This window comes from Marmota marmota, unplaced genomic scaffold (genome assembly GCF_001458135.2).
Source record: "Marmota marmota marmota unplaced genomic scaffold, marMar, whole genome shotgun sequence".
In the NCBI taxonomy this organism is placed as follows: domain Eukaryota; kingdom Metazoa; phylum Chordata; class Mammalia; order Rodentia; family Sciuridae; genus Marmota; species Marmota marmota.
The window spans coordinates 21581653-21601602 of NW_026000019.1; the positions used below are offsets into that span (position 1 = coordinate 21581653).

Sequence of the window (19950 nt, forward strand, 5' to 3'; positions counted from 1 at the left end):
GTGTGTGTGTGTGTGTGTATATATATATATATATATATATATATTCTCATTCTAATTTGTTACACATGACAACAGAATGCATTTCAATTCATTGTTCACAATTGCAGCACAACTTGTTATTTCTCTGGTTGTACACAAAGTAGAGTCGCACCAAAAGTACAGTCGAATATGTACCTATGGTAATGATGTCCATCTCATTCTACCATCTTTCCTGCCACCTTTGGTTTTCTGGATTGGCTTTCTTTGCTTAGCATGATATTCTCCAATTCCATCCATTTACCTGCAAATGCCATGATTTTTATTCTGTTTTGTATACACCACAGTTTCTAAATCCATTCATCTATTGAAGGGCATCTAAGTTGCTTCCATAGTTTAGCTGTGAATTGAGCTGCTATGAACATTGATGTGGCTGTGTTACTATAGTATGCTGTTTTGAAGTCTTTAGGGTATAAACTGAGGAGTGGGATAACTGGGTCAAATGGTGGTTCCATTCCCAGTTTTCTGAGGAATCTCCACACTGCTTTCCAGAATGGTTACAACAATTTGCAATTATATCAGCAGTCTAAGAGTGTGTCTTTTTCCTCAAATCTTCATCAACACTTATTGTTGCTTGTATTCTTGTTAACTGCCATTCCGACTAGAGTGAGATGAAATCTTAGAGTAGTTTTCATTTGCAGTTCTCTAATTACTGGAGATGTTGAACATTTTTTCATATATTTGTTGATCGATTGTATTTCTTATGAGAAGTGTCTGTTCAGCTGCTTGGCCCATTTATTAATTTTTTTTTTTTTTTTAGTGTTAAGTTTTTTGAGTTCTTTATATATCCTGGAGATAATGCTGTGACATACATGTGGCAAAAATTTGCTTCCAAAATGTGGACTCTCTCTTCACCTCTTTATTTCTTTTACCAAGAAGAAGCTTTTTAGTTTGAATCCATCCCATTTATTGTTTCTTGATTTTATTTCTTGTGCTTTAGGAGTCTTGTTAAGGAAGTTGGGGCCTAATCTGATATGATGAGGATTTAGGATCTACTGTTTCTTGTATTAGGCATAGGGTTTCTGGTCTAATACCTAGGTTCTTGATCCACTTTGAGTTGAGTTTTGTGCAGGTGAGAGATAGGGGTTTAGTTTCATTTTGCTGCATATGGATTTCCAGTTCTCCCAGCACTATTTGTTGAAGAGGCTATCTTTTCTCCAAGGTATGTTTTTGGTGCCTTTGCCTAGTATGAGATAACTGTATTCATATAAGTTTGTCTCTGTGTCTTCTGTTCTATACCATTGTTCTACATGTCTGCTTTGGTGTCAATACCATGCTTTGCAGTATAGTTTAAGGTGTGGTATTGTGATGCTTCCTGCTTCACTCTTCTTGCTAAGGATTCTTTTGGCTATTCTGGGTCTCTTATTTTTCCAAATGAATTTCATGATTGTTTTTTCTGCTTCTACAAGGAATGACGTTGGAATTTTAATTGAAAATCACATTGGCTCTGTTCAGCGCTTTGGGTGATATGGCCATTTTGACAATAATGATTCTGCCTATCTAAGAGCATGGGAGATCTTTCCAACTTCTAAGGTCTTCTTCAATTTCTTTCTTTAATGTTCTGTAGTTTTCATTGTAAAAGTCTTTCACTTCTTTTGATAGATTGATTCCCAAGTGGTTTTTTTTTTTTCGAGGCTACTGTGAATGGGGTAGTTTTCCTAATTTCTCTTTCAGAAGATTCATCATTGATGTATAGAAATGCATTTGATTTTATATCCTGCTACTTTGCTGAATTCATTTATTAATTCTAGAAGTTTTGTGGTGAGATTTTTTTTAGATCCTCCAAATGTGGAATCATGTCATCAGCAAATAGTTTGAGTTCTTCTTGTACCGTTTGTATCCTATTAATTTGTCTAATTGTTCTGGCTAGAGTTTCAAAGACTGTATTGAATAAAAGTGGTGAAAGAGGGCATCCCTGTCTTGTTCCTATTTTTGGAGGGAATGCTTCCAATTTTTCTCCATTTAGGATGATGTTGGCTTTGGGTTTAGCATACGATGTTGAGGTATGTTCCTACTATCCCTTGTTTTTCTAGTGTTTTGAACATAAAAGAGTGCTGTATTTTGTCAGATGCTTTCTCTGAATCAATTGTTATAATCATATGATTCTTATCTTTAAGTCTACTGATGTGATGGATTATGTTTATTGATTTCTGTACATTGAGCCAACCTTGCATCCCTGGAATGAACCCCACTTGATCATGGTGCACTATTTTTCAAATATGTTTTTGTATGAGATTTGCCAAAATTTTATTGAGAATTTTTGCATCTATGTTCATCAAGGGTATTTGCCGCAGGCTGGCTGGGCACAAATCACGAGCCACTGAAGCAGGAACAAACTTTATTTCTGAACTCCACCAGCATACTCCACACAGGCTCCCCAGGAACTCTCCCGAACACCATGTGGGTCCTCCAGGAACCAACAACCGGAAATCCCTCTTCCGGAAATCCCTTCTCCCGCACTTCCCCAACCAATGGGAACTCTCTGGGAATCCCCAGGAGAACTCCAAAGTAGCGCGAGAACTCCAAAGTAACAGGCCGAGGCGGACAGTAAAGGTCTAATATACAACCGAATCAATCCAGCATCATCTTAATGGCTTGCCTCTCAACCAATACTATTGGCAAAATGCCAGGGGCCATTCCGACTCGGCTGTGGCTCTCAGCAGGTATTGGTCTGATATTTTGATGTGTCTCTGTCTGCTTTTGGTATCAGGTTGATACTAGCCTCATAGAATGAGTTTGGAAGGGTTCCCTCCTTTTCTAGTTCATGGAATAATTTGAGGAGTATTGATATTAATTCTTCTTTGTAGGTCTTGTAGAACTCAGCTTAGAATTCATCTGGTCCTGGAGTTTTTCTTAGTTGGTAGGCTTTTGATGGTGTCTTCTATTTCTTTGCTTGAAATTGATCTGTTTAAGTTGTGTATGTCTTCCTGGTTCAGTTAGAAATTTGTCAGTGTCTTTGAGGTTTTCTATTTTACTGTAGTATAAATTTGCAAAATGGTTTCTAATTGTCTTCTGTATTTCACTAGTGTCTGTCATGATATTTCCTTTGTCATCACAAATTTTAGTGATTCGAGTTTCTCTCTCCTTATTTTCATTAGGGTGGCTAAACGTTTATGAATTTTTTTTTTTTTCACAGAACCAGCTTTTTGTTTTGTCCATTTTTTGAATTGTTTCTTTTGTGTCAATTTCATTGATTTCAGCCCTAATTTTGGTTATTTCATGTCTTCTCCTTCTTTATCCATGGGTCATTCAATAGTGTATTATTTAGTCCAGGTGTTGGAGGAGGTTCTATTTTTAATTTTATCATTGATTTCTAATTTCATTCCATTATAATCTGATAGAATGCAGGGTAGTATCTCTCTCTCTCTCTCTCTCTCTCTCTCTTTTGTATTTTCTATGACTTGCTTTGTGGTATAACAAATGGTCTGTTTTGGACAAGGATCCATATGTTGCTGAGAAAAAAAGTGTGTTTGCTTGTTGATGGATGGAATATTCTATATACATCTGTTAATTCTAAATTATTGATTATTTTATTGAGTTCTGTAGTTTCTTTGTTTCATTTTTGTTTGGAAGATCTATCCAGTAGTGAGATAGGTGTGTAAAGTCACCTAGTATTATTGTGTTATAGTGTATTTGATCCTTGAAGTTGAGAAGTGTTTGTTTGATATACATAGATACCCCATTGTTTGGGGCTTAGATATTTATGATTATTATGTCTGGTGATATATGATTCCCTTAAGTAGTATGAAATGACCTTCTTTATACCTTTTTACTAACTTTGGTTTGAAGTCTACTTTATCTGATATGAGGATGGAAACCCCTGCTTGTTTACATGGTCTATGTGAGTGATAATTTTTTTCCCCATCTTTTCGCCATCAGTCAGTGGATGTCTTTTCCTGTGAGATGAGTCTCTTGAAGGCAGCATATTGTTGGGTCTTTTTTTTTTTTTCCTGAAATCCAATCTGCTAGTGTATGCCTTTTAATTTATGAATTTAGGCCATTGACGCTAAGGGCTATTATTGAGATATGGTTTGTATTCCCAGTCATTTTGGTTTATTTTTGGTTTTTACCTTGACTTGGTTTCTCTTTTGATTGGCCTTTCTTTTAGTGTAGTTTCTCCCTTTACAGATTTTTATAGTTATTTTTCATTGCCTCCACATGGAATATTTTGCCAAGAATGTTCTGTAGTCCAGGCTTTCTTGCTGTAAATTCTTGTTTATCATGGAAGGTTTTTATTTCATCACCAAATCTGAAGTTTAATTTTGCTGGATATAAGAGTTGTGGTTGGCATCCATTTTCTTTCAGAGCTTGGTATATGTTGTTCCAGGATCGCCTGGCTTTGAGGGTCTGGGTTGAATCTGCTGAGATCCAAATTGGTCTTCCACTATATGTAATATGATTCCTCTCTCTTGCAGCCTTTAAAATTCTATCCTTATTCTCTATGCTTTGCATTTTCATTATAATGTGTCTTGGTTTTGATCTGTTGTAATTTTGTACATTTGGTGTCCTGTAAGCTTCTTGTATTTGATTTTCCAATTCATTCTTCGTGTTTGCAAAAATGTCTGTTTTTATATCATTCTAGAGATTGTGCATTCCTTTGGCTTGAATATCTGTACCTTCTCTATCCCAATAAATCTTTTTTTTATTTTTTTTTTATTTTTAGTTCTCGGCGGACACAACATCTTTGTTGGTATGTGGTGCTGAGGATCGAACCCGGGCCGCACGCATGCCAGGCGAGCGCGCTACCGCTTGAGCCACATCCCCAGCCCCCCCAATAAATCTTACATTTGGTTTTTTGATGTTATCCCATAATTTTTGGATGTTCTGTTCATGGTTTCTTACCATCTTCACTGTGTGGTTAACTTTATTTTCAAAATTATATTTTTTGCTTTCATTGTGTGAGGGTCTGTCTTCCAAGTGATCTAGTCTGTTGGTGATGCTTTCTATGAGTTTTTTGTTTGGTTTATTGTCTCCTTCATTTCATGGATTTCTTTTTTTTTTTTCAGAGTCTCTATCTCTTTATTGAAGTAATCTTTTACTACCTGTATTTGCCCTCTTATCTTTTTTATTGGAGTGAACAATTTTTTGCCTGTATTTGCTCACTTTCAGCATTCTTTAACCCCCAGATCATTTCAATTATGAACATTCTGAACTCCTTCCCTACTAAGTTTCAGTTTTCAACACAGACCTAAGGTCTAACTTTGATGGTTCCTGGACATTTATATGCTGGCAACTTAAAGGCCCTCACACTTAGTACAATTCAAACTTGTAAAATTTCCTTCTAGTTGTTCCTATTATCACCAAGTTAATTATGATTCCAGTATATTATAACTGAAACTAGAAATCAAAATTATGAGGGTTGGGGTATAACTTAGTGGTAGAGAGCTTGCCTAGCATGCACAAGGCTCAGGGTTCAATCCCCAGCACCACAAATACATATATACATAAAATATTAGTTATCTTATGTTCTTCTCTGTGTCTCCCGTATTCACATCATCTCCACTTCCCATTTTACTGTAGTATCTCCTCATTTCTTGTCTAGACTATTATAATGTCTTTTACACTTTGATCTGCTAATTTGCCAACCTATTATTTTTCTCTGCTCACAAGAAGGAATTTTCTAAAACTCAATCTGTTTATGAGTTTTAAAAATTTAGACTATCCGTTCCTTATATGAAGTGTCTGGAAAGGCTCATAAGAGGTTTTCTCTGGCCTCTTCCTTACCTATTCACTACTTTAGCTTTTGGCCTTTTATTGAACATACCAAGAAGCCAGCAGTGTGCCTCTTCCCCTTATTCTGCACTTCCTGTTCCATCTACCTGTACCTTTGTTTGCTTGCTGTACCCCTGTTGATCCTTCCAGACACAGGTTAGGTGTCTCCTCTTTGTGATGCCTTTCACTACGCAAGGAGGATTGATACTTCTTTTTTTTTTTTTTTGTCATTACTTTATGTAGTGCACATTTCTCATATTGTACTTGTTACATGTAGTTGTATTTATTTCTTTATAGATTTGTCACCTTTACTAAACTGTTAACTTTGAGGAATGGTTGTTTGTTTTGTTGACTGCTATGGCTTAGATCATAGTAGGTACTCAAATACTTGCTGAATGACTTGAAAGTAAAAACATATGTGGTAAAAATGGTCTTTGAGAGTGCAAAGTGCTTGGGGAGATTGCTGAATGGAGTCATCACATCTCAGAGTCAAAAGATGTCTGCCACAATTGCTAAATGCTGGTTTTTGTGCCTAGTTGCATTTTGACTTTCAGACTTAAAGTAATGCTGAGAGCTAAGTGCAGTGAGCTCCTCTTCTGGCCATCTTGCCTTTCCATACTTGTTCCCAGCCAACCCTTCCCCCACTTGCCCTGGCTGGGGTTTCTGGTGGTAACTCTCAAGTGAGTGGTTCATAAAGAACCTTCTGAGGCAGGGACCTTCATGTTGAGTCCTGAGTGATATGAAGTGTAGAGATCTGTAGGAAGTGCTCCAGGCAGCATTAACTATAAGACCAAAAGCCTTGAGGTAGAAAAACAGTTGGTACATTTCAGGAACTATGGCTCAATGTAAAAGAAGAATGGAAACTGAGGCAATATAGGGGTGGCCGTGGTGGGGGAGTGGGTGGGAAATGGCAAGAGATATGGCTTATAGGGGTAGCAGAGGCCGGACCACAGGTGCATGTCTGCACACTACCCGGTGGCAGTGCTCCTTGTACTGGGTTCTGACCAATGACCTGCCCTGAAATCAATCTGTGGTGGATAGCCAGTATTAAAAAGAAGAGGTAAGTGAGAATGGTGTCACTCAGTGCAATCCCATCAAATTGGGAGGCAGGAAGATTGCAAGTACGAGGCCAGCCGGGGCAATTTAGGGAGACTTGTCTCAAAATAAAATAAAATAATAAAGACTGGTGATATAGCTCAGTGGTATGGTACCCATGAGGTCAACTCCAGTAATGTGAAAACAAGAAAAATAAAAACCAAAGCAAAACAAAATCTGACATAAAGTAGAAATAGCATATTTATTGCCATGTAGTATGGGTAACTTTCATGAACTTTTTAAAAAAATTTCACACACACACACACACACACACACACACGGTGTGTCTATTGGGTTATGATGTAAAAGATATTTCTTACTGTGAATCATGATCCATGAAATTCAAAATAAAGTCTACTTTATCTTGAATAATATATGTTTTAAAAGGCAAAATATTTGAAATATCAAGGCACACAGGCTCATCTTATTCTTGTTTTTACCAAGTGATGGTGCTCTTATTGTGTCATAGGAAAAACTTTGAATTTAATGAAAGCCTAAAATTGGCTAGAGTAAAATTTTCAAGTTTCTTTCTGCATCCAGATCTCTCTTCTGTATCATTTGCAATCAGTCCTTTCTGAGAAAGAGTGGGCCTTTTGAGAAGAGGAGAGAGCTGTCCTTCTTTGTGTGCAGCCTTGCCACTGGCATCTGTTTTGTAGCAAGGCTAATAGTTTTCCTGTGAGCTGCTGATGATGGAGGTTTCTTGCTCTGCTGGTTTCTTGTGGCTTCTGGCCACTGTAATTTAATTAAATGATCAGCTTCAACCTGCTTTTGGTTTGTTATAGCTGTGGCTTCCAGCATCAGATTTAGGTTCTGGTCACAAATTCTAGAACCACCTTTGTCTTGTGAAACAGGCAACTATAGTATGCCTTTCATATATATTAGATAATATAAAGAATATCTAGTGTTAGAATCACTAGTATTAGAGTCCTCAATTTTTTTATGCTTAAAGAGAATAAAGAAAGCAATTGTAAGACCCATTTGACTAACAAGGAATGTTATGTAGTTTCTAAAATATAGCATTTATTTGGATACTGTTATCTCACATGAACTGTTAATATAGAAGGACTTTAAAGACTATCAGCCATATTCCATAAAAGTTAGTCTAAACCTTTGAAGTACAAATGTCTCAAAGCTGTTTTAACAGACCTTCCAAAGGCAGTGTCATGATTATTAAATAAAGAATAGGATTTTATTCCATGAATGTGTTTTCAGTTTCCAATGTTATTTATAAAATTTCTTCTAAATAGCTTTCTGTTTTTGTCTTCAGCATCTCTTTCGTGTCCATTCAGAATTCTTTTGATACTTGAACTATTAATTTTGAAGAATTGCAGTTCTAAAGTTCCAAATTTATTGAAACTGAATTAGAAAGCATACAGCTTAAATTACAAATTTGAAACTTAAAAAATTAATTTTCTGCATGTATTTTATTAAGAGTAAAGTCCTAAGTCTATTGTATTCTTTAATAAAACCAGTAGTCTTCATAAAACTGAATAGCATATGATCAATATAACGCCCTAATAAGCTCTTTATTTTTTTCTTTCCTTTTTCTACATGGTCATCATGTTTTCTGTGGGGATTCTCACCTAGTACTTTTCTTGATGGTGCTTTAGCATATGCCTTTTTGTTTCTCATTCTTTTCTTATTCACCAGTTAATCCTAAGTTTAAAAGGGTATGGAGTGTTTTTCATTCTAGGTATTGGTAGCTATACATTGATTAGTAAGACAGCACACAGTGGCCCATATTTCATGGAGTTTATAGTGAAAAACAGATACTGGAAAATAAATTATAAAGCGTAAGTTGGGTTGCAAAAGAAAAATTACATGAGGAGGTGGAAATAGAGTGATCTGACCTAACTTGGGGGTGGTCAGGGAAAGCCTCCTTGATGATATAACATTTCATATTCCTTTTTTCATTAGTTAAGGAGAAAAACCAATGTATGTGAATAAATAAATGAAGGAGGCCCCTTCATATAGTATAAGGCCCCTTCATATAGTGATAAGCATTCTGAGGAAAATTAAACCAAATAATGCCATAGTGGCTGGTGCCAAGAACAAGTAGCTTTGCTGATGTAGTCAGGGAGGCAATTTTTAAGCTGAGATGTCAATGATAATAAAGGATCTTGCTGGGTATGATGGTGTGTACCTGTAATACCAACTGTTCTGCTCAGGCAGGAGGACCCCAAGTTCGAAGCCAGTCTGGGCATCTTAGTGAGAGACCCTGCCTCAAAATAAAATTGGAAAAAAATAAAATAAAAAAGGCTGGGCGTATAACACAGTTGTAGAACCCTTAAAAAATAAAAAGAGTTTGCCAGGTGATAATGTAAAACATTCCATCACAAGCAGAGGCAGTGGTGAGTACAGAGGTACACTGGAAAAGCCAGAAGAAGAGAGCACTGTAGTGGAGATCTTAGGGGTTCAGCCAGAATACTGAGGTTTATGAGACTTGGGGAGGATTTTGACTTTTATTCTAAGTGTAGTATTCTCATATATTTTCCCATCTCAAATTTTTTATTTTCCTTGGATCTGTCTTTAAATTGTAGTCAAATTAGTTTGGCCTAACAGTGTCATTTTTTTTCTATCTATAACATTTGTGATTTTATAAACTTCGGAACATATTTTTCTGTCTTTGAATATCAAAGACTCCCAAGTTCTCCCTTTTCAATTTCTGTTTCATAATATAATTGCCCTTTCTGACCTTTTCTCTTTTCATAAGATCGTCTGTAGGTTGTGGTGAACCTGCATATTCCAGGTGAGGGTACATCCAAGTTTCTATATGGTCATCATGTTTTCTGTGGGGATTCTCACCTAGTACCTTTTTTGATGGTGCTTTAGCATATGATTATTATTCTCTAGAAATATCTCCAGCCCTTGCAATGAACTCTGTGTTCCCTTTGCTGCACAAACCGTCTAAACTACTTCATTTCCAAAAGCCATTGATGTTTTAAGGTTTTCTGTTAATTAGATATGAAAAACAGTAGCTATTAAAATGTACTGCTCAATTCATGCCCATTTTCTGATACAAGACACTTTGCCTAATTAAGTTGCTGTTGTTATCTCTGTTGACTCATCTTGTGTGTTGTGCCTTCATATTTCTTCATTCTTTAAAATGTATCTCCATGTGTGTGTGGAATGGCTCTAGGGCTGTCCAATATAGCTAAATTTATGCCTTGTTTTCCATCACTCCAACATCTGCAAGTTAAGTATATATGCTGTACGTTTTATGTGTTTATATATATATACTTAAATAAATTTATTCTATTGTAGAAATATAGGAAGATATTTTGCCACTTTTGTAGATTTGGAAATATAAAAGTGAAAAAATCTCTTCTATAATATCACAACCAAACACAATCACTATTAATAGTTTGGTGAAATATCTCAGTCACATGTACATATACACATGTATTTTCCACTTACTATATCTTGTACATTTTTCCAGATTTATTTTAAGGAGTACATTTTATTCTTTCATTTACTCTGATTTTAACCAATCCATTTATTGATTAGTTCTGTTAATACCATAAATAGCACTTTTTATACATGTCCATAGTCATTTTCTTAGTATAAATTAGAAAGATAATACCTGGGTGAAGGTCCATGTGCCTTTCTACGGATTTGATACATATTGACAAATTCCTAACAGATGTTTTACCAGATTTTGCTGTGCAACATTGTGCTATGGTGCTACCTTCTGCTAAACTCTAAACTGGTATTTCTATATGTTGTATACATATATATAACAATAGATTTGACCTTTAAAAATGCCACTCACTTTTCAGAATATTGAGAAAATGTTAAATTATTATATGCTGTATTGATGAAAGACATTGTAAATGCTTATCTATAGTATTTCTCTCATAAATTGTTAAAATTAAAAGTTTATTGTCTATATATACTGAAGCAGCTAAAGCTGCCTTTCTTTAAACATTACTCATAGGTAACATGCAGTCCCCTCTTGTCTGCCTATTTGAAGAAGCAGCCTGTTGAGGCACGAAGGAACTTGTATAGAGCTAGTAATCTAAATTTTCATTCTTTATTCTAGTTCTGCTGCAGTATTTGTGAGCTGCGCATTGTATGTTCTTCACATTCATTTTCTCCTCCATAAAATCAAATAATACTTTATGTTCAGATTACCTTTAGGGTATTTTGTGAGTATCAAATAAGGTAATGCATATGAAAATAATTTATAAACTATACTGTACTATACATATAAAATGTTACTTACATATGAACTAGATTTCTACATAATGAGAAGTTAGTTGAGGAAAATGGAAGGACATTAAAATCCAAAACAGGTCTCTGAAATAAATATCTGAGGTTAGTAGTAGTATTAACAAGTTTTGTGGCTATAGAAAAATTAACTTTTATATATTAAATTCCCTTTTTCTCAATTTTTCTTATAGATTTATTTTTCTAATGGAAGCAATACAAGGCCAGAGAAAAGGTACGGGAGGAGGAAAGATGGCCAGTTTTCAGTATCTCTCATACAACTTTTGGGGAATAGGGCAGCTAAGCATGCTTGGTTTGTACTTAGTAGATATTAACATTTAAGACCCATGAATTTTTACTCAACTTAAATGGATTAGTTGGAAACTTTCACTTTTATTGCAGTTAGTCTTGAGATTTTGTTATTCAGTTATTTAATTGTGAAAGTAGAGTAAGGCCATTCAGAACCAGTCTGTTTCTTCTTCTTACTGAGGTTCAGGAATATGGCTGTGGAAAACCTAAAAATTTCTCCACCTAGGGGCAAGTACAGTTCTATCATTTATGTCAGTCATCTTGATTTTAAAGTAACATTGAATTTTATTGCATATAACCAAAATTTTAAAAGGCGAATATTTGTATTTCTTAGATATATAAATATTTTTTTATAATTAAAAAAATTTAAGTTTTATATTCAAAGGGAGAATGGCTTCTATAATAACATGACCACTTTTTTCCTAGCATTTCCGCTTTCAAACTAGGAATGGCCTTATGACTTTTTTCTTGTCTTTCAGTTCCCTTCACACATAGATCAAGGCATATCACAGGAACACCAAATTAAGTTTGAGTGTTAAGCAAGGACAGAATATAGTGGAAGCTGTCCTCTGGCTCTCAGAGGAAGGACTCCGCAGTGTGTGGAAGAGAGGGCTCTTTCAGAGGAGGGTTTGCTCCTGCTCTCCTGTATAATCCTAGGTTGGCTCTTGGAGACTCTCAGTAATGCTTTGCTTCAAAGACTACCTAAATTCTTATGAATACAAACAAAAAATCTGTAACCTGGAAAGAGGTTTAAATCAAAAGAGAATTTTGGAGAATGTACAAGGAGCTTGATGAAGTGAATCCAAAAGTTAAAAAAGTAAAAGTTCCCTTTACACACAACATATTAAACTTTTTTTAAAGTCACAAGGAATATGCTCATAAAATAATTTGATAGGACTTAAAAATCATTGTTTTTAGTAGTTTAAAATGCTTTTATGTAATTTACTAGAGATTTCATAAAAATTACCTGTCAGAAAGCAAGTGAAGAGAATTCAGCAAATGTCCCTCATCTGTGAGAGCTGTTTGAAACCTGATTAATTTCATCAGTGGCTAAAAAGCAAAGCTTTAAACTTACTTGAGGCTGACTGGAGGAAATGATTAAGAAAGATTTTTCAAGAAAGGTTTTCTCTATACAAAGGATTAGAGAGAAATGAAATGGTTGACCTGCTATATGCCATCTTTTCATTAAAACTTTTAAGCTACTGTAATGGAGGGCATATGTTAAAACCAAAAAAACCTTATTAGCTTATAAATCAGAACAAGAAAGCTATTTTTCTTAGTATTACCTATCAAATGCTGAGTGTGTAATAATTTATTACACATGTTCTCTTCATGTCAGGAAACAATCTCAGTTTTTAAAAACAACTAGGTTATACTGCTAGCCCTGGATTTGAGCTTCTTTAGCCTAGAATTTGCATTCTTTCTGGTCTACCACAGTGCAGGTCAAGATGCTTGAAAGTTTTAAATTTCTTAGGAGTAGTTCTCTTCTGCATTTATGTAGATATAGAATTAAAGAGCTTTAACTTCCTTGTTGAAAATATCGATGAAAAACATCGAGGATATGAATGATATAAAACTTTTAAAAAGGCATAATTTATATTGTGATACTTGGCTAAGGCCTTTGCAAAATTAATGTGATTTAATATATAAGTATAGGGTTAGAATGTTTGTAAAATGGGTGTGTACCAGGATATGTTTACATCCATATTGAACGTTAGGTGGCGCTCCTCCATCACTGGACACATTGTTTAGGGCAAGATATCCCGTATGGATTTTATTAGTTGCATATTAATTGTAATCATATCGATGTGACATTCAGATGTCATTCATCTAGATATCTCAGAAGTGCACAGTACCACAGATTATTTCTCATAAAATCAAAGACTCACTTTTTCCCTCTCATATTGGAAAATTGTAGTTTAAACGATAAAAAGATTGGCCTTTGGAATTAAGCTTGAAAATGGTATATTTGGAATCTTTTACTGTACCACAATATCCTTTAACCAATTAAAAGACTCAAAACAGTAGGTTATAAAACAAAAATACTGAGTCACATGTGATAATATAGGCAAACATACTGCAAAAAGTAGAAATGACTACCTAATACGATTTTTTCAGAGGATGCTGACTTCTAACATTTGCTGATGTAGACATGGCTTTGACCTCTGTTACAGAGGTACATTCATGCTTGTAGCCTCTTGAATCTGCATCAGTTGACTATATACACAGTATTTTCTCCAAGGGCAAATATTCAAAAAGTACTCACTCATTTCTTTTCTCATGAGGCTAATGGATCTGCAAATTGTAGCTAGTGCTAAATAATAATAATTTGTTATGCATGCAAATTCACATGCATATTTAGCATCTACAGCATTTGGTATATGAAACAGAGAAAAAATGGAACCAGTCTGATTTATATAGAAGTTCCCTTCTCTCTCTCTCTGCATCTAGGGCCATTACAAACTATATATATAGCATTTAAAAAAATATCTTATTTAGTAGTTTAAAATGCTCTTATGTAATTTACTTGGTGTCAGAAAGCAGGTGAAGAGAATTCACCAAATGTTTCTCATTACAAAGGCTGTTTGAAACCTGATTAGTAGCTAAAAAGCAAAGCTTTGTACAACTAGGTGTGAGCATAGGCTTGCTTATTCCATATTTTTCTAACCAATGGAAATAAAATGTTCTGAGGAAGGCACATTTTCTGTTTGAACAAAAGTAGAGCAGCTAAAAAGCAGCCTTCTCAAATTTCTTAGCAATGACACTGGTTCGCCTTGCAATTGGCTCTTTTCCTAGATGAAAAAAGGAATATGAGAGAACATTTCAGGGTCCATCTACAACAAGGTAGGCTTAGAGCCTCCACAGTGGAGGCCACACCCTCTGTGTCTGCCCTTCTTACTCCACCTTCAGGTCATACTGGCCTTGTTGTTTCTTGAACTCACCAAACCCCATCTCCTCCCCCATCAAAATTTTTATGCATTTTTTCTGCCAGGGATATTTTTCTCCTAGGTTTCTACGTGACTGGTTTTCTCTGACATCTCATGGAGATGGCCTTAATTATCCATTCTCTTTGAAGGAGGACTCCCTAGCTCTCCGTACATAATTATCAACATATTTATTTATCATATTGTCTTTATAATCCTTATTATTCTGGGATTATGTTGTTTTTTACATTCTTTGAGGAGACAGAAAATTAGTAAGTAAGCTTCATGTCATCAGGGCCTCATCAGTTTTGATTATCCTAACAGTCTGTTGTCGTGTGTGGCAAAAAGAAGGATGAATTAATGAATAAATTTGCCTTTAAGGCATGGCCACTTTTTCATTTGATAACTGGTGGATTAATTCTGCTTTTAAAATTTACTCATTTAACAAATATTCAATGACATCTACTATGTCATATACATACACCTAGTCCCTTTAGATGTATCCTTAAACAGTACATTCTACTGGTAGAGATATGTAATAAAAACATTATAACATACATGATATTTGAAGGTGTTAAATGCTATAGGGAAAAAATGCCAATAAATGTTGGCAGTGCTGCTAGCTGTGGTGAGGATAGTTTAAAGGAAGGTAACCAGGGTCAGTCTTTAAAATGATAGTGAAATGTGCACACACCAACAGCTTCCCCCAATTGCTTCTTTCCCAGCAAGCACAAGCATAGGATTTATTAAAGAATAAGAACAGAACTCTCATGGGCAAGAAAGACTGATAACAAACTTTGCTTCCTCGGAGTGCATGCGGCTGGGGGTTTATATGGCTCTTGGGTCACTGCTCTTGGTCCAAACTTACACCAATTAGGGCTTGGAAGATGTACTAATGCCATTGGTCCAAACTCATATTAATTAGCATTAACATACTAACCCTGTGGGTTAACTCTTTGAGTCCCAACTTCCATGCAGTCTACCCCACTTCCAATTTCTCCACGCAGGTCAGGAGGCAGTAGTTTGGGTCCTTGGATGCTCTACGCTCGCAGGTTTTGGGCTGCAGCGCCGCATGGAGCGGGCTTCTGTGGCGGGCGACTGTCCAGTGCTCAGCTGGCTGTTGAGGGGTGACAGGTCAACAGTCCTTGGCTCCCTGCGCCTCAGACCCGCTGCACAGTGCTTGCTGTTGGATCTCCAGCCCACCCGGCCATCCACAGGGAACAGTTGGCTGGCTGCGCCGCTTGGCAGTCAGGAAGCTGTGTCCAAAGAATTCCATCTTCTTTGGTTAGTTTCCTGATTTATGCGCATACTATGGAAATAGTTATTTCTTTTGGCATTTTTTCACTCTTTAGGTAAAATTCAGCAGGAAGTAAGTTGAAGGTGCATGTGTTAAGTGTCAGTTGGTGAAACACGAGTCTGTGTTGTCTATTGCAGCATCACCTTTTCTGTAAAGAAATGACAGTGCAATCTAAGATGCTGTATTGAAATGGCCTTTTTAAAAAGAAATTAATATCTTGGGAATATGTGGAATTCTCATGGGAGAAGAAATTTTCCTTATACTCTCTATATTTTTAAGGCTAAAAATGACTGCAAGTTTGAGGATTCCCCCCACCCCCACCCCAGTGCTGGGGTAGAACCCAGGCTTTGACTTAATTTTGATTTAGTTCTTAAAGGATTTAAATGAAATAAGATAGAATAATTAGCTAAGCTTAATAATTCTTCTTCCTTTTCCTCCTTTGTCTTTATTACTGAGAAATGCTAAGCTGGAGTTGGCAAATGAGATTCTCCACTTGAAAGGTGTTTTACTTGAGCTCCCCTTCTGTTTCCTTTTACAAGGTAGAATTAGGAGGAAGGAATAACCTTCTGAGAACAATCTACCCAGGCTCAGAACTGGTTCTGGTCGCACTAAGATAAAGTTAATATTTGACACATTTCAATGTAGGAAAATACCTGGGGTCTTTGATAAAAAGCCCTAGAGGAAGACCCCTTGTAGAGGACAAACAAACAGGTTATTGCTTAAAATATAGCCTATGGTAATGGGAAAATATAAACCTTTTGGTAGTTGGTATTTTCTACTGTACTTATCATGGTGGCATCTAAGTAAAGTAATAGGAATTGCTATGCTTAGTTGCCTACTATGTCTGGTAATACATTTTTAATGATTTACTATGTTCTCGGAATGCTCAAGACAAAATGAAGTTTGTTCTTTGGAAACCACTTTTCACTCACCCTTACTGGAAGCAGCTGGCTTGAGGCAGCAAGTTCTCAGATGCTGCCAGTTTCTGTTACAGCTGTATGTCATCCAGGGTGATTGTAAGTACATGGAGACTTGGACTAAATTTTAGAAACCTGTTGAACTATTACCTTTGTCGTCTACACAGTTTAATTCAGAATGTCTATGAAGTCTCTCGGAAGCAGATAACTGTCTTACAATTGGTCAAGACCAGTAACTGACTCTTTAAACATACAACTTTGGAAAAATCAGATTTCTAATTAGTTCAAGAATTTTCCCATGATACAGTATATAAGTCTTAGTATGATTCATGCAAAGGAGCATGTATGTATGAGCAAAAATGTTTTGTTGCCTACTGTGAAGTAATCTTTCCTAAAATAGAGCATTATAAAATGCAGTGTACTTTATCAGTGCATTGTTAGAATTGCAAGTTTGGCACATTCGACCTGATTTTTGTTGTTGTCATCACTTTTTAAGATCTTATTTGCTTTCATAGAAGATTTAGTTAAAAGGACTTGGTTGCCAGTTCTGGAGATCTAGTAAACAGTACTGTATGTAGGCTGCTTACTTCTACTGCCCTGAAAGGCCTCTTTTCACCACTTTTGAGCAGAGTCATTAAGAACATGAGATCTGGGATCAAACTGACTGGATTCACCTGTTTTTTAAGCTGGGTACTCTTGAGCAAGTTCCACTCTGATAACAAACTTTGCTCCCTCGGAGTGCATGCGGCTGGGGGTTTATATAGCTCTTGGGTCACTGCTCTTGGTCCATATTTACACCAATTAGGGCTTGGAAGATGTACTAATGCCATTGGTCCAAACTCATGTTAATTAGCATTGACATACTAACCCTGTCATATTTAGGGATTTAACCTAGGGGCACTTTACCATTGAGCCACATTCCCAGCCCTTTTTTATTTTTTATTTTGAGAGGCTCTCACTAAGTTGCTTAGGGTCTTGCTAAATTGTTGAAGCTGGCCTCAGACTTGTGATCCTCCTGCCTCAGCCTCCTGAGTTGCTGGGATTACAGGTGTTTGCCATCATGCCTGGCTTTGGACACGTTTTTAACTTACCTGAGCTTTCATCATTATAACATCTCTCCCCATAATGTGGTTTAGATAACATACATAAGTGTTCACAACAGGGTTTAGCACATAGCAGGTGCCCAATACAAAGTACTAGTTCTTGACCGTTACCATTACTTTTCTTGTGATATTGGATTGTAATGAGTTGTTTACATGTTTGAGCTTTATGTTACTGACCTGTTAAAGTTGGGGATTGTTTCTAGAATTCACAGACTCTACCCAGAACTAGGCACAAGATAAGCAGTTAACTACTTTTGGAATGAGTGAGTGCATGAGTGGAGAACCTGATCAGATGTGGTCTGTGTTTGAACTACAGAAGGTAAAGCTGACATTGAATTCTTACGGTGAGCACAGATGGGCAGAGTGTACAACTTAGTTTTTGGACTATTTTAGTCTCATGTTCCTATCAGAAAATAAATAGAATATCTTTTCATTTCTTCTACCTCCATAAATATGTGCTTAGTTATAATTGTATACAGCTATATTGATATACTGCATACATTGTAAACCATATATAATAAAAGCAATCTAGTGGGCTAAGATAAAAAAATAGTAATATAAATACTGATATTTTCTTCCTGACCCTTGTGGGGGGGGGGGGGATCCATTACTTCAGAGACTTGGTATATAAAAAAGTCTTTTAGTCAGACTTGGGTAAGTCCTGGTTCTGGCAACTAGTGTGGGTACTTAACCTGCTTATACCTCAGTTTCTTATTTTGGAAAATAATAAACTATTGGAGTTATTACAAGTTATGTTTTTGGGACATAATAAAGGTAACTGTTAGATGTTACACTACAACTACTACTAATAGAGTTACTATTATTATTATTATGCTTTTTGAAAACATTTTCTTTTGGGAATTTTTCATGAAGTTACTAACTTTTGTCAATTTTAATATTTTTTTATATTTCTAAATCATCACTTTTGTACTGTCAACTCAAATTTTTTGTCTCAGAGCCCCCAATTTTACTATAAAATTATTAGAAATTTTGCCTTCACACAGGGCCAAACCTAAGAAGCTGTGACTTCAAAATCTATACAGTATAACTGTAATATCATCATTTTTGGAAAGAGTCTCTATTGTCGTCCGCAGTCTGGCTGGGCACAATCAGAAGCCACTTGTCAAAAGAAACTAACTTTATTTTTAGAACCACACACGCCAAACAAAACAGCCTCTCAGGAAAAATCCTCAGAGCCTCAACTGCCACCACCGGCTTTCCACAAGCCTCTCTCTCCCACACAAGCTTCTCTCCACCTCCCACAATCCTCCTGCTCTTGAGGCAGATTGGCTGGGTCACGTGGGCGGAGCCAAAAAAGTCCCCCAATGAGCAGCTCCGTGGTCTCAAAGGGCAGGGAAACAGCCCAATGAGCATCACCGCAGAGGAGCCAATCAACTAGATGTTGCTGGGGCCGAGGAGCCAATCAGCTAGATGTTGCTGGGGCCGCTGTGAGCCAATCATCAGCTGGCAGCTGGAAGTTTGCTGGCAGCTGGAAGTTTGCTGGGGCCCCTTCGGCTGTGGCTCTCAACAGTATTCACTTTGGCTTGAAACCTTTAATGAATCTTTAATGAATCTCTCTCCTACCCATATCTTCTTTCTGTCATTGGATAATTACTGCTTACTTAAAAAGCCTCTTTTTTGACTGAATTTAAACAGCTAGTCTCCTCCTTTTAGATTTCTCCATCCATCTGTCCACTCATAATATTGGACAATATTTATTGAACACCTGATTTGCCAGATATTTTTCTAGACCTTAGGGGTCTTTTCTCTGCCCATAAGAACTATGTCCATGTTAAGATGAATATTATTTAAGTATTAGCTTCATGATCAATTTCTTTCCTTAGAATGTTCACTGACTCAGGGATTCACCATTTCCATTGTTTTTAAAATTTAAACCTGTCTTTTTATCAAGCATGCTGTGTTTTTACTTAGCTCCGTCCTCTTGGGTTTTCAGTAACACCCATGCTTATTTCCAGTTTGCTTTCTTGTGGCTTTCTTCATGATGATTGTATAGATTCCTCTGCTTCAAACGCCCACACAGCCCACCTCTATGTTTATGTTGTATTTTTGTTGTTGTTTCTTGCATATTGGTCTTCATTTGTCCGTTTGGAATGTATGCAAAGCCCCTCAAGATCAGGATTGTTATTTTTACCTGTGTATAAGGCCCTCTTCTCTCCCAAGACCCAGGGTCAAGTCTAGGAGGCTGCTTATTCTAGCCCTTATCGATTCTGTCTGTACAGCCTGCTAAAGATCCTCCCAAGTAAAGTGGACCCACACTATCAGCGAATTTTAAAGGCTTCTTTGTTATATTATTGAAACAGGAAATCCAGTGTTGAAATTTTCGTAAT

General features: G+C 36.4%; 2 protein-coding genes across 7 annotated transcripts in view; one reads left to right on the top strand and one right to left on the bottom strand.

The window, feature by feature from the left end:
• Blzf1 (basic leucine zipper nuclear factor 1) overlaps positions 1–15544 on the bottom strand; it is a 34664-nt gene extending 19120 nt beyond the window's left edge. The window contains exon 1 of the mRNA XM_048810069.1: positions 15534–15544. The gene's annotated coding sequence lies outside the window, so the exon portion shown is untranslated. The remainder of the gene's footprint in view (positions 1–15533) is intronic.
• The window catches only part of Nme7 (NME/NM23 family member 7), a 173403-nt gene continuing 164721 nt past the window's right edge, over positions 11269–19950 (top strand). Inside the window, exon 1 of one of the 6 annotated variants that reach the window (XM_015491864.2) lies at positions 11269–11287. Coding sequence is in view for 5 of the 6 variants with exons in the window: in XM_048810071.1 (XP_048666028.1) it covers positions 16581–16598 (18 nt within the window). In the remaining variant the exon portion in view is untranslated. Of the gene's footprint in view, positions 11288–16499; positions 16599–19950 lie in introns of those variants that run through there. The other 5 variants (XM_048810071.1, XM_048810072.1, XM_048810073.1 and 2 more) reach the window with 5 other exon arrangements.